The following is a 14796-nucleotide window of genomic DNA, read 5'->3' on the forward strand; positions in this document are numbered from 1 at the left end:
TTTGACTACATCACAGTAAAGAACAATCACTAGTTCTTTGAAATATTGGCCAAGCCTGCTTGTTTGTTGAGCAGAGAGTGTCTGATTAAGCTACTGATTCCTTCAGAGCTCAGATGTGATGCTTTAAGGAACTCAAGCTGAGCTATGTAACACATTCGATTGTTTTCCCTTTTCTGCAAAAAGTGTCCTGTGTTTCATTGAGTCATGTGGTGCTGTCTCCTAGTTTTTATGCTGAGAAAAATTTAGTGTGTAACTGATGAGTGTATGTTACACAAAATCTCCAAAGAGGATCTCAAGGGCTTTTCTTTCATAACCCTCACTAAAGATGATTAGATTTTTTTGAGTTCCATGCATGTGGCTCGTGGTTCTCTTTGGGGAGAAGAGGGGACACTTTGGAGGAAAGGAGACCAGCATCCTGTTGTTCAAGTGATACAGCCAACAGTGCTGCTATCAAATAACAGTTCCCAAGCTAACCACAATGGAGAGCACCCCACAGAGGGCAGAGGACATTCACCTGCCTGCTTTTGCTTGGTAGCAACTACACCAAGAGGATTCATCTATGTGGGATAGTCCTTGGAAGAAGACTTCCATGCCCTCCTTACATGTGACCTTTTTGCAGATCCTTTCTTTTAATTCCCTTCTCAACTCCTGCCCATGGAGACACTCTTCCCTTCCCCCCTCCACTGCCTTGGAGCTGTTTTGCTTCTTCTGATGAATGTCAAGTGTTTTGGGTCTGCAGCCCTAATGGGTGGGGGCTAAGACTTGGATCTACCCCTGAGACACAGTGGAGCCAGCAAAGATGGGTTATTTTAAATTGTGTGGTGACAAGCCTTTTTTCCCCCTCCCTTTTTGTTCCCAGAGGATAGCTGGGGAAGTTTGCTGTGCCAAATGGTTGGAATGTGTTTTTTCTCCTCTTCCTCCCCCTTCAAAACAAAAAGAGAAAACTTTATGCTGTGACTTCTGTTAATTGGGAAACATAAATCCAAACTATAGTGCAGCATTGCTGGGCCTGGGCACCTATTGCAGTTTAATGAGGGAACAGCAGCTTTCTCTTAGCCTCCCCTCTTATGCTCTCCCTACATCAAACTCTTTCTTGTGGTGCCATCCTGTTCCTATGGGAGTATGGGAATGCCTGGGAGAGTGTGTGCATTTGTCCACAGTTCTCATGTGTCTGAATGCAATATGTGACTCCTTTAAAATAATGCAGCCAGAGTGAGGCATGGACATTATTCCAGGCTGAAGTTAATTGGGTAGCCAGTGTAGAAAAAAGAATGAAAGATTCCTCTGGGTTCCTGCCCTAAGTGGCTGCAAGCCCATTGAGAGAAATCCCCTCTGCAACAGAGATTTAATGGTTTATGTGCCCTGACCATATGTTTCGGACTGAGGACAGAGTTCCATGATGAATGTTACACAACTTTTTACTTCTTCTATCAGACCTGATATTTTCTCTGAACTTGATAATGAAGTATTTCCTTATCACTACTGATTGGCTGAAGGGATATCTCATTAAATCCAAAATCCAAAATAAGAATCATTCTCCTTGTTCTAGCTGTGGTAATGGGAATAAATGGGTTCCCATCAGCTTGTGCTGGATGTAATGGAGTCCCTTACACAAAAAGCCAACCTGAGAGGGCCCTGATCAGAGCATGAATGGGAATATAATTAAACTGAGTGTAATAACATATACTTTAGCAAAGATAGACAAGTTCATCTGAAATGGCTCTGGAGTGAATGCCAAAAGCAAAAGCTTCCCTTTGGCACTGATGTTTTAAGAAGAAAAACAATTCACATAGCAGTGGAAAGGTAGCTTGAAAGGGTAACTGGAAGAGAGCTTAATTAAAGGGCCCTGAGAGTCCCAAAATTTATTAAAGCCAATGCTGATTGGCTCTGAGATCTGCTGCAGCAAAAAAATAAAACTTACCCTTGGGTAAAAATGCTTCTTATGGTGGTGCAAGACAACTGTTCATCTTGAGTTCTGGATAATATAATGTTACCACACACGGTATTTTATCCTGCTGGTAATATGTACTGCTTTTGCCTGCTAGCTCATCTATGTTTATGTAACATTAAGCATTGAAACTCTTATTTTTATCAACTTTGCCAAGCAATTTTACCAGCTGCTGCTGATGCAGTGCTGGAAGTCTGGGAAGGGCTGCTTGCTTTTGCTTTGAGAGATGGGATGTAAGGTTAGAGGGAGTGGATGGTGATTGCATGAGCAATGCAGGTCAGGTTACTGTTGGATTCCTCTTGCAAGATAAGTGAGAGCCCTCTGAAAGGTAATTATTGGAAAGCATAAATTCCTGAGATAACCTGTCCAAGAAGAAATACTGACAGGAGCAGAGGCCATGTGTTAAAGGCTAGACATTACTCCAGGGCAATGGGCAAACCTCTCTCTCTCTTTTTCTGTAACCTCTCTTTGCTCTGACAGTTGACTCCTGCAGTTCTTTTCCTTCAGTTACTTGTCAATCTTTCTCTTGTCCTGTTTGTAGACCACTGTGATGCTTGTCTCCATTCTTTGCTAATTGGGGTGCAGACAAGTGGAGACTGTATGTAGTTTAGTTCCATGTCCAAACTCTTGTTTAGTCATTGTTTTTTTGCTTGTCATTGTTATTGTCACTGTCACTACAGTGTTCAGGTAGCTTTTACGAGATATCTAAAAAAAAAAAAAAAAGAAAGGTTACTTTTGTATTTCTTTAACAGATTTTTGTGTAGAAGAGCTTTAACTAGCTTTCAGCATGATCTGGTGTCAGCTTTGTCTCTGAAGCAAGAAAATTACTGGGTGGCAGTTGGGGAAGGAAGTCTTGTAGAGTGAGAAAACAAATTTCAGAGGAAAAGATGGAGCAAAACTGGGAAATAAGAAACATGACTTCTCTTTCTCTATGGCTTTGTTATGCAAACTCTCTGTGTCTCATCTGTAATGTAGAGATAATGATATCTACCCAGCTTCTATTTCCACTGGTTGATTGATTAATGACTGTCTCATGATCCCTAGATTACACTTCTGTGACCTGCAGCTTTAACTACTGCAGTGTATTACATACAGAAAGAAAATGGAACCAATGTGTTAGATCTGGCTAGTTCCAGCTGGGAAAACATGATAAACTGACCTGAACAACCTTGCCCACGTGTATCTGCTTCTAAGACCTCATTCTAAAAGTGCACTGAAGCATGTGCTCTCTGTTCAGCTGCCATCTCTGTTCAGCAAGACATTCAAGTATCTGCCTAACTTTGAGTTGAAGGGGACTTGCACTCTCAATAACGTGCTGTGCTGAACTGGGACCTGATGCTTGGTCAGGCAGGGTTTCATCACAAGTGTTTGAAGACCTCAGTCAATACACAGGGCCAAAAGTGACTCTGAGGTCTACCCTAGCATGACGGGGATATGCATTAAACAACTGGAGTCTTTCAGACTTGCCAAAAGAGTAAGTTATTTGAGCAGAAGAAAGGATTGTTATTTTGCAGTGATAATTGCAGCAAAACAGTATTGCAGGCTTTGCTAATTGTTAAGTGAATTACAAAGCTTTTCTATTTAATTTAACTGTTCTAAAGTAATAACCACCTCAATCTGATACTTGAATTAAGGTGGTGTTGAGAACAGGAAGCAAGGCAGAAGAAAAAGAGGTGCAAGGAAAGTTCATGTGTATGGGAAAGACCATCAGATATTTGAGTTTCTGAAAGCTGGTTGTGGCAAGCACTTTTTCTTGACTTTATTAGAGAGTTCCTCTTGGGTGCTGCATAAATATCTACAGAAACCAGGGCACAGGTGTTTGAAACATCACTCCTCAGAATTATATATTAGTATTTGCAATGATGGTTTGCTCTGCTCCCATGGGATGTGCTCCAGGTGCAGAAGATCCTGTGCCTAGACCTTTGAGTCAGTTCCAGTGTGCTCTCAATACAGGGCATTCTTTATGCTGGGGGAGCTGTGAGATGATGTGTTGGATGCATCTGTTTCACCTCTTACAATTTTTATTGTTACTTTTTGAGGAGTAATAATGAAACTTTAGCAGAGGAATGACCGTAATCTGCCCTACTTCCATTTGTGCATAGAGCTGGGGGAAGGAGGTGAGAAAAGGAAATCTAATTCACAGTTATCTTGGGAATTCCCCTATGTAGCATGAGTCAAGTATATCCCTGCTGTACGTCTGCCAAGGCCAGCAGATTTATACAAGTACCAGAATGATTGTTCCTGTGTATTTAGGAGAAATAATAACTCAAGGAAACACAACTTTAGTTATCTAGGCATGAGATGACTTTATAGAGAACAGAAAGTATAATTTCCTCTTTTGATAATTATTGACTAGGTACGTAGTAGATTTTAGTGTTTTCTTATATGTGTATTCAGTTTGTCACACAAAGATCATGACCAAGGACCTGAAAGTGCTACCCATTCAAGTTTAGTAACTTCAAAGTATTGACTCTAGCTGATTTTTTTCCCCAGGCTGACCTCAGAGGCGAAGTAAACTCTAATAATTATGTGATTCTGTGTTAGATCTATATAAATCTCTGCTTTGCTACTTGTGTGATCATTTTCACCTGTGCAAAAAGGATTGTTTCCTGGAGTGGCATTTCCTTTGCAGCAGGAGATACAAGGTTCCTACAAAAGAGACAAGCTAGCAGAAAAATGTGAGTTTACTAACTCTTTCTAGTCAAAGGACAGAAAGTACCTAAAATATTAATGAAATAACAGTTCAGTGTAGTGGGGAAGCTTGCATGCCATTTAGGAACATTTGTACTACTCTTCTACTTGCATGTTTATTTTAATCTCTTTTAAATTCTGCTACCTGGATTGAATGGCACTGTATATTTGTCTACTAAATAACTGCACAAGATGCAGGGGAAATCCCAGCCTGAGAACTTCCAAGAGGGCTAACAGAGGTCAATCAGACCAGGACCATGCTGTAGAGCTTGGACAACTGAGACTCTGATGTGGCTTAAAGCATGGGGCAAAACCTCCCTGGTCTTTCCTGGCATCTCACTGCCTGTTGAGCTGTGGTGGAGATATGTAGCTTCATGAAAGATGATATACTTAGAGGTACATGAAAAAGAATGCTCTTGTCAGTTAGCTGATGTCATTTGGGCCAATGATGTAACTTCCATTTGCATTTGCTGTGTCTCCCACAAGGGCTGTGCTGCTGGCAGAGTGACCAAGCTCCCGCCACTGATGGTGCGGACAGACTTTTTCCCATTGCAAGCAAACAGGTGTGCCACTTGAAGACTAACCCAAGCTGGTTGTACTGCTGGAGATACCTCTGGAGGTGGAAGGGGTTTTGTGAGCTTGCCCTCAGCTCTTCCAGGCAATGTCAGCTGGGTTTGCTCGGACAGATCGAATGGCCTTGCTTGAACTGAGTCAGGGAGCGCTCACACAAACATTGCCACTGGCAGGAGGTGTGGGAGCAGTAAGCTCTGGGAGACAAGCAGTGAAAAGCAGCAGGGTAGGAGGGAATGGGTGATATTTTTAGCTGGCACAGCTAGAGCTAGGAGAGGATTTCTGTTCATGATCTGAGCATCTTTTTAGTACAGACAGTGCCTGAAGTAATGCGCACGATTTATTATTGAGGTAAGTGTAGGGTGTTACCGGTGTTCTGCAGGGGAACTATTAAAGCTACAAAGGAAGTCACGGTAGAGTAATTTGTAGAAGTCTGGTTTGCTGTCTTCCTGGTGCCAGCTTAGGTGATAGATTATGGTTTTTACCAGGAATGCAAAAGATAGGATCACTGTGGGAAATCAGAACCATGGGAGCTGAGTGGATAGACTTTGTCTTTGACTACATCTCGCCTGTAAGACCGTTGTTGCACTAAGCCAAACAGAATTCTGGTGACCCCAGGCCCCAGCAGCTTGAGTTGATTTTCTAAAAATATATATAAAGAAATCCCTTAGATGTTGTCATGTCCAATCTAATGCTGTTGCCGAAGTTTTCGCTAGTTCATTCCTTTAGTAATTGGAGAGAATTTTTGACCTTTTAGGGGAGGTTAGGACCAAGCTGAATTCTGAGTGCTGTCTTCAGACACAAAAGAGGTCTAGGTTATTACTTTTCACACCTGTTGTTCATTTAATTGGATGATGCTGCATCTCTTTAAAACAGAAACTCTGGCCTGAGAAAGAATAGATGCTCTGAGATATCCCCAAGGAGTCTGCCTCTGAGATTAACCTAATTGGTCACTGTGCTGAGTCTAATAGAGATTGTATGCAATGTCTGTCTCTGGAAACAACTTAGGTAGCCTGATGTATGACATGGAAATTGCTGCTGATGCCTCTTCATGGAAATGAAAGTAAAGAGAAGATGTGGACAAATTACTACATGCAATGTAGTATAATTGTTCACAGTCCAGTGTATTTTGAATGGGGCTGGTAACTTAATCTTCTGAAATACCAAATTTCATAAGTACACATCAGCTTGCACCATACACAGAAACCTCTTGTATCCAGCCAACAACTCTGCATGTTAACAGGTGAGTGAGATGGGCAGAATGATCCCACTTTTTTGGCTTCGAGAACTAGGAATGTGGCTGCAGGCCCTGAGCAGGACCATACACAGCTGCAGGAAAAGGAGCACTTCTTGTTCTAATCCTTATTCCTGCACAAAGAGGGCTGCAGCTCTTTACCCTGAAAGCCAGATTTTTGTCAGCAAGATACCATCATGTACCACACTCTTCTTGGCAGTATTAACTTGTGCTGCTGTTTCTTTTCTTTAAATGGAAATGCCAGCAGAGCTCTCATACTTTTACAATACATGTGAGGATGGGGCTAATCAGATCAATTTTCCTCAAATTGTAAGTTAAGCCTACCTTTTGTCATTTTTCTTCAAAGACAGACTTTTTGCATGAGATGATACCTGTAGTTTCACAGTGGATTAAATTACAGCCTAAGCCTGTTTCCAGAGCAGTGAATGTAGCTCACTCTATGAGGCTGCGCTCTCTGTTACCAATCAGCATCACACCATGATTCAAGCAGTGAGCACCCTGTTGATTCTGGCTACAAGTGGCCAGCAGGGATTTCCAACCCATCAGGGGAGGTCTTACAGTAAATATCTGCAAAAGGGGGCTTTCTTTGCTCTTCTACATAGACTGCTAATGCTGAGTGCTTGGAGGAGGGTGCTAAAAAACCTCGCATTGCTTTTACACTGATTTGGATTCAACCTAGACTTGTAGCTCAGGGCATCTTCTTGATTGCTGTGATGTCTGCTCTGTGCCAGTGCTGACTCAGGAGCTTGTCATCAGCTCTCTGATGGTTCCTAATCCCTTGAACCACATACAGTCTCTGCACCTGCCACGGAGCAGTGAGCAAGTGCTAGAAGCTTGTCTATTTTGACCTATCTGCTTGAGTTCTTCCAATGAAAGGCGTTAACTCTCCTGGAAAGTCTTTTGTTTACCCTTGGATCATTGCTGCTCCAGCAACACTGTCTGCTTTGTATACTATTTAGTGGTCTGATTTGTGTAGTCTACCTACTACCAAAAGAGTCCTGCTAGCCATTGTTTCTCTGACATGGCTTCCCAGGCTGGGGAAAGTTATACAGTCTTCATGTTGTCTATCAGGTGAAATTATGTATAGAAATGAAATAGCTGTCTCGATGACTCTGGCTCTTGGAGACTGCAGATACGTGTTTAGAAAGCTGCCAAGTTTATGTTAAAAAACCAAGAGCCCAGAAAGTTTGAGTCATTCTGTAGCACATCTGGAAATCCTGTTTTGCCTTTGCTCACGTTCACACCCCTTACATCATTAGAAAATGTTGTGCAGGGACAGATGCAATGGACCACTATGAGAAAACTGAATCTGCACATTCCTGCACTTTCTGGCTTGCCATCAGATTTTGTGGTAGGATTTTGAGCAGTCTGTTATGCTTCACCTAACACCAGGAAAGCCATTCTCTATTCCTCCTGAATCTTTACGTCCTACCTTGATGCAGTTGCAAAGGGTGCATGCTTCTAGCAATTAAGCACTGCCTATAAACTAGAAATTCCAGAGAGTGCAGCCAAAGGAGGGGCCTAGCCAGCCCTTTGTTGTTTAATGCTCAATAGTTGTCTAACACTCTTGAATATGTCATATTTTCTTTTTCTTGGATCTTTTGATGAATGTTATGTTAGCATCTTGCAAAGTAATGTGGGGATGAGCAAAGCAGAATGCTTTATCTCTTCTGGAAGATGCTCTGGAGCTGAAGGTCTGCTGTCTGAAGATGCTACAGGAACCTGGTGATGCTGGACTCTGCTAAGCACAGGTTTCCAGCTGCATCTGGGTATAGAAAGGAGAAGCAGATGTTCAAGCAGCTTGAACTTAGTCCACTGTGCTCTTCATGAAAATCAGTGGTGTTTCAGAGTCTGTGAGGAAAAGACATGAGGTCGGGCAGGGGACTGTGGGCTTCTTTGGCTTGCTTTGTGGCAGAGAAGGTACCACAGTTTTGCAACTTGGTCTGTCCTTGTTGCTTATCTAGCCTGAGGTAGAGAGTCAGAGTAGGCCAGTCCAGATGGGAGAAACACACATGAGCATGACCAGGCTTCAGCTTGAGAAGAGAATTATGCTGACTGGAGAGGGAGAGGAAGGCCCTTTTGGTGACTGTGTCTGTGAGATTGTCCACATTAACAATGTTAGTGCATAGTTTGTAATGCTTCCCACTTCCAATCAGCCTCATTCTGATCTCCTCTGACTTCATCTCTGCCAGCTATGCTGCCCTTGCTTTCAACACTGTGAGGTTTGGGAGAGTGCTGTCGGCATGAGGTAGAAAAAAGATACATAAACTGCATGTCATCAATGTCATGGCTGGCATTGCTGCCTAGATACTTCATCATATTCCCTGAAGCTTTTGCACAGATATTAAACAGAAGTGGCTGAAGAATTGAGCCCTGTGGCATTCTTCGTGTCACAGGTCACAGAGAGAAGGAGCAGCTGCCTGTCAGGGGCCTCGTGGGATCTGCTGGAAAGGAATAGTATAGCCAGCTCAGTGCGGCTCTCTCAACACTTGCCAAGACACGTAGTTGTCCAAGATGGTGTCCAGTGTTGCAGACAACTGATAACTCAGGTGGTGCCTGCATGATTTCTTAGTCTCTGTTCAACTTTGTGAGAAGGCCTAAGACTGGTGCTTTATTTCCAGACTTATCCATGAGTGTCTCCAAAGGGAGAGTAAAAAGTATTTTCTGAAGCTACATTGCACCACTTTTCTCATACCACTTCTCAGATCTCACCCAGTTTGAAACTGGATGGCAGTGCTGCTGAAAAACAAGTTCTGATTTAAAAGGCCTTTTTTGGTTGTCCTTGCTGTACCTCACAGTATCAAATGATCTAAAATGTAAGACTAGAGACTAAAGGTATAGTAAACAAAAAGTTCATGGTCTTAAGGAAAGCAAGGCCCACATTTTTGATTGTGGCTGAGGACCGCTGCAAACTGTAGAAGAAAAAGACTGTTGCTTTCTGTTGCATGACTAGTCATTTCTTCCTGTGCTATCAGATTTTTACTTGCCTTGTCATGTAGTGAGCATGGCTTTAGAGAGAAATTACTAGAATGAGGCCTGGCCTCAAGAACTGGAGACAATCTGGATTCATACTTAGAGGTGTCTGGTAGAAATTTAGGAACTACACTTGAGGAGGACTGGTTCTTTGTTATACAAGTTTTCCCAGGGTGATGTGGACTTGTAATCACTGCTGAGCATGGCTGGTTATAGGTGTTCAGCAAGTGCTCACCTTCTCTGGGTACTAACCTGAATTGTGTTAGGCACTGCAGGAGGGGCACTCTGGATTCTGCCTGTATTGTAGCTGTTTTAAAAGGTGTAAGTGCACTCAAAAATATGTGACTTTGCAGGATGGACTGCAAAGTAGTGGTGGAAAGCTGCTCTACTGCTTTCAGGGCCCATCAGGACCCCTTGTCAGCATAGAAACATCTTGAACATCTGGAGTGAAGTCAGGCTCCTGGTCCTTGTTGGAAATTTATGGCCTTATAAGACAGGCAAGTTCTTGGGTTTCTTTTTTTTTTTTTTCCCCTTATTGAAGGCATGCCTAGACAGCAGAGTCATGGCACTAGGTACTATACAGAGAAGTGGTAAGTTGGAGTCTGCTCAGAAACCTTGTGGTTTAGTTAGAGCTAGCAGGCAAAGATTGAAGGAAGGGAAGAATTGTTCTTCCCTGGCTTTGTTATTAGCTGACCTGATTCCATGATAGAAAAACTCAGTTTCTTAACGCTTAAAAGAAAAGTGATCTCAAGGAAGTCACAGACTCTGATCTTCTATGCTGGTACTTGCTGTCATGGCAGTGACCACCTTCAAGGCTGCACAGAATTGCACAAGGCAGGCTCTCGTGGCAGTCCCAGCACCCACTGGGCTGCTGGTGCCTTCAGAGTGCTCACCACCCCATTCACACAGAGCTTCCACTGCTCCCAGCCTGCTCTTTATTTTCAGTCCCACTTTTTTTCACCAATAAAGAGCCCCTAACCTCACTAAACATTTACCCCTCCTATGCAGCTTTGCAGGAGTATGCAATAGCATAGGTTGTTCTTTTCCAAGTGCAGGAGCTTTTATCAGTCAGCCAGAACTGGGTTATTTTAGTGTTTGTGGTATGTAAGTGCAAAGCCTGTGTGTGTGCCAGCAGTGTCACTGGCATGCCTGTCCCAAACATCTGGGGTTTCACCTGGGGCTCTCTACTGAAGGGCTGTGTGGTTTCCACAGCATGCTGACAACTGTATTTTGTATTTCTAGTTGTGCTGCCTTCAGTATGATTTGCCTTCCTTGTCCAGCAGTTGTTCATGTCTGCTCCTTCTGCTCCTTGCTTTTTTCCAGCATCTTTAAAATCTGCACATATGCTGATGATTTTGTGTCATTAATATCAATCTAGACAAGTCTGTGTGACCTTTAACTCCCCTGTCCAAAGGAAAGAATTGACCCTTGCAGTCAGTCACAGCACAGCACTGACTCATACATACTTTTCATAAAAATAATGAGGAAATTCCCCATAGTTTTTACAGATACTTTTTCAGGAGTTGAAGTGGAAGTCTTCCATAGCAACACAGTTTGGGAAAACTATGAAGCATGTAACAGATAATTATTGTTTTTTTCTGACATGTGATACATTTTATAATATTAATTTTTTTTTCTTCTTCTTGTATCTCACTTGCTCAAACTCAATGGATCTGTTTGAGGTTCATTGGAGCTCATGTGCTTTCCAGTCTTATTCCCACCCTTGTCTGTTCCCCAGCTCCATTGTAAACCTGGGAGGGGGCTGGGATTTGTCCCACCTCCCTGACTCTGCAATGAGGAACACAATGGGACCGTACTTCCCCTTTTTTGCCCTGATTTTAGTACACTTTCTGTTTTTTCCTGCATAAGATAAAACATGCTGTGTTTAGATATGTAGCACACAAAAAAGGAAAAAATATCTCTAAGTTTGAAGTTCTTTAAAAAAAAACAACTAACTGTAGTTTGGAATGAGTCAGAATACCTCCAATAAAGACTAATGGTAAAACAAAACAACTAGGCATGCAAAAGTAATTTCAGGGGAGCTGTTTACCACTGACATATGACTGTCATGAGGAAATACCATTTCTTTACTTTCCTATATTTGATTATTTGTCACTTAAGAAAAATAATTCCATTTATAATTGCTTTGTAATTTATAAAGGCCAGGGTAATTCCTCAAGGTCTCAGTATCTGAATAGCTTTCCAGTGACTACTTAGAGAACTGCATTTTTTGATCATGCTTGCAGTAGTGGAGGCAAGGCAAGCTTTCTTAAAATATGGAGATGACTGAATACTTCTAAATTGTTATTTTTCTTTAAGGCAAAAAATGCATATTTAAAAATCTTTAAAGTAAATCTAATGAAACAGCTAGACTGCAAGATTTTGTCAAGAGTGAATTTGACCCATTAGCTTGGTTGCTTCTCTGCCATTAGGATCTCAAATGCCCTTTTCTCCCTCTTAGAAAAATCTGAAATTTACTTGATAGTATGATTTAAAGCCAAATATTTTACATTTGAAGACTTATAGTTATTTTCAGTCTTAGAGCAAGATGGAAACTGAAGCAATCTCCAGTCAGATCCTATATATCCTATACCCTAATGCTGAGATGTATTGTTTTTGTCAATATGGATGCTTTGTGGTGTACATATTCTAATGACTGAAGTGATTTTTGGCATAAGGAAGATTTATGCAGTGGTGGCAGTTTTTTGTCACATAGCTATGCCTATTTATTTCCAGTAAACTCCTTAGAGTTAGAGAGTATCTCTGGTTTAATATAGAAGGAATCTGACATAGCTCTGAGGAAGCTCAAGTGTTTGTGGAAAGAGCTGTTAATCTTTGATCAACTGGGGTCTCCTTGTTACTGACTTTGATTACACAAGTGTACAACTTTAATTACAGCTTTTAATAAGATTTCACTTCTTCCTAGTCACATTCTTTGTATAGTAGAGCAGCTTATCTTTTCTTTCTCCCCTGCTCCCCTTCCCTTCCCCCCTGCCTTTTTATGGAAAAGGGCGTTTGAGGTCATTGCAGGGGATTCAGTGTCTGGAGGGATCCTGCTGTACAGGCTCTGCCCATGCTGTACCCTCCACTCGCTTGCACAACCCAGAGAGCTCCCTCCTTCAGCTGCCCTCCACATATCCGTGCACGGGCAGCCACCCAGGAGCTGGTGGTCAGCAGGGGAGGACAGGTCTGTGAGGCACAGTGTTCACACAGATGTTCACTGCTGCACAAAACCTCTAAAAACCCCTTAGGAAGTCTCTATAGGCAAAGGATGTTCTGACCTCCGCATCATTTGATAACCTGAGACTTGGGTAAATTGAGTTCTGATCATCAGAATTGAGAAGGGAGAACTTGAGGTGCCTCCCTCGGTATTTGCTGTGTTTTTGCTCTTCCCTACGTCTCTGCTTATGGCCCCTGTCAGTGATAGGATATTGGTCCAGGATATAGCCAAGATGAGAAGAGTCTGACTTCCATGTAAATCATAAGGTACAACTGAAGAGTCACTTAAAAGATGTGAGTCACAAAAAGATGCAGATGGCAAAACAGCAATTTGCACTGTTTTGACATTCAGAGGTGTGCAAAATTTTAAAATGCCAGTTGTGCCTATGGAAGAGGATAGTGGGGAAAACAACTAATAGAACAGCAAAGGGAGCTCCTTTTATCTCTGCATGCATCCCTTTGGCTCACTTGCTGTATGTGCTATACTCTTTTTGCACACTAATGAATATCAGAGTCAGAGCAAGTTATGCCATCTATCACTCTGCTCCTGTTTTCTAATGAACTTGCCCCTAACAGGTAGCTTTCCTAGCTATTCATGTCACGAGTGAATTTCACCTTGACAATAGATCAAGAATGAGGTTCAGCAGTGTGGCCCACCTAGTTTGCAATGCTCCAGCATGACAGCTGCTTTGTGTCCTCAGGGTAGCTTTACTTTGATGCTTTTCCCTGTTTAGAAAAATTTGGAGGGAGGATTTTGGTAATCTCCAGCAGGCAGAGTTTTTAAACCTATCTCAAGGGAGGATGAAGATTCTACAGAATTTTTGAACACACAGTTATTTATGAAGTAAGTGACATTGTCTTTAGAACTGTTATTCCCACTGGGCTCCAGAGAAAAGCAGCATTTGCCATGCTGGATCTGACTGGTCGCTGCTGTAGCCTGCTGCTCCTGGCACCTCAGGCTTCACTGTGGAAAGCTCTGGAAGGCTTATGACAAAACATCTAGTTTGACCATTGCAGATATGGCTCTAGTTATTCAGGGGTGTGTTTTCATGCCTCAGAAGCACACAATAAGAGAAACGTGGTCTTTGCTCTTATGGGCTCTTTGGCCCCAGAAATGCTGGAGCGAAGTTCTTCTAAACTTGGCTGGCTTTCTGGTTGCCTAAAACATACTGCAGCAGTTGCTGTAACATGGGATTGAAATGACTGGTTTGCTGAATTGGCTGGACAAACTACAGGGGAAGAGAAACAATCAAATGAGTTCACTGTGATGTACATGGGCCTGACCCTGGGTCATGGGGCAGTGTGATTGCATCATTTGCTCATTCAGTAACCATGCTGCTACTGAAAAAGTCTGTGTCTGGTTCCTGACAGCCTGATCTTTTGACGAATTCGACATCACTTTCTGCATGATCTGCTTCATCAGTGTCTCGTGTCACCAACATTTGCATCTGTCCAGGCAAAGTTCTTCTGTTTGTCTATTTTCAAACCAACCTCATGTCCCCTTTTCCTGCTCTTGTTGGAGGGGGCAGTGCAATCATTCTCACAGTGCCCTGTCTCTCTTGGCAGCCTCGGGGACCAGTTCTACAAAGAAGCGATTGAGCACTGTCGCAGCTACAACTCTCGGCTCTGTGCCGAGCGCAGCGTCCGCCTCCCCTTCCTGGATTCGCAGACTGGGGTGGCTCAGAACAACTGCTACATCTGGATGGAGAAGAGGCACAGGGGACCAGGTTGGTAGTGCCGTGTCTCTGTATGCACGTGCATGTATGGAGGGCTGGCCACTGAGCCCTCTTGGGGTTTAATTAATAGGAACTCAAACCTGCTACAGCCACACAGAAGAGAAACTGCCTAAACCTCTGTGCCTGCAGGGGATTTCCTTTGGTAACTGCAGAGAGCTCATGCTAATTACTCTCTCTCTATGCAAAGAGGTGCCTGACATGGTAGTTTCTAAGGCTGCATCATTGTAGCTCTTTTCATGCTATCAATCCCAGTCTGTAGCAGAAGACTCAATGCTTTGCTCTAAGACTGGAATTACCTCCAAGATGGAGGTGGGAGTTTCTCAGATGAATGCTGAAAATAAGGAACTATATTAGGAAGGATATAAAACTGAAGTAAAATATAGGAGAGTCTATTAATTGAATGA

The 14796-nt window shown here is 42.6% G+C and overlaps 1 protein-coding gene across 4 annotated transcripts in view; it reads left to right on the top strand.

Annotated features, from left to right (window-relative positions):
• Positions 1–14796, top strand: part of DPF3 (double PHD fingers 3) — a 160138-nt gene that overhangs the window by 52657 nt on the left and 92685 nt on the right. For all 4 annotated transcript variants that reach the window (XM_030948989.1, XM_030948990.1, XM_030948991.1 and 1 more), the window contains exon 2: positions 14223–14383. In XM_030948989.1, coding sequence (XP_030804849.1) covers positions 14223–14383 — 161 coding nt within the window. The remainder of the gene's footprint in view (positions 1–14222; positions 14384–14796) is intronic.

This window comes from Camarhynchus parvulus, chromosome 5 (genome assembly GCF_901933205.1).
Source record: "Camarhynchus parvulus chromosome 5, STF_HiC, whole genome shotgun sequence".
Classification (NCBI taxonomy): Eukaryota; Metazoa; Chordata; class Aves; order Passeriformes; family Thraupidae; genus Camarhynchus; species Camarhynchus parvulus.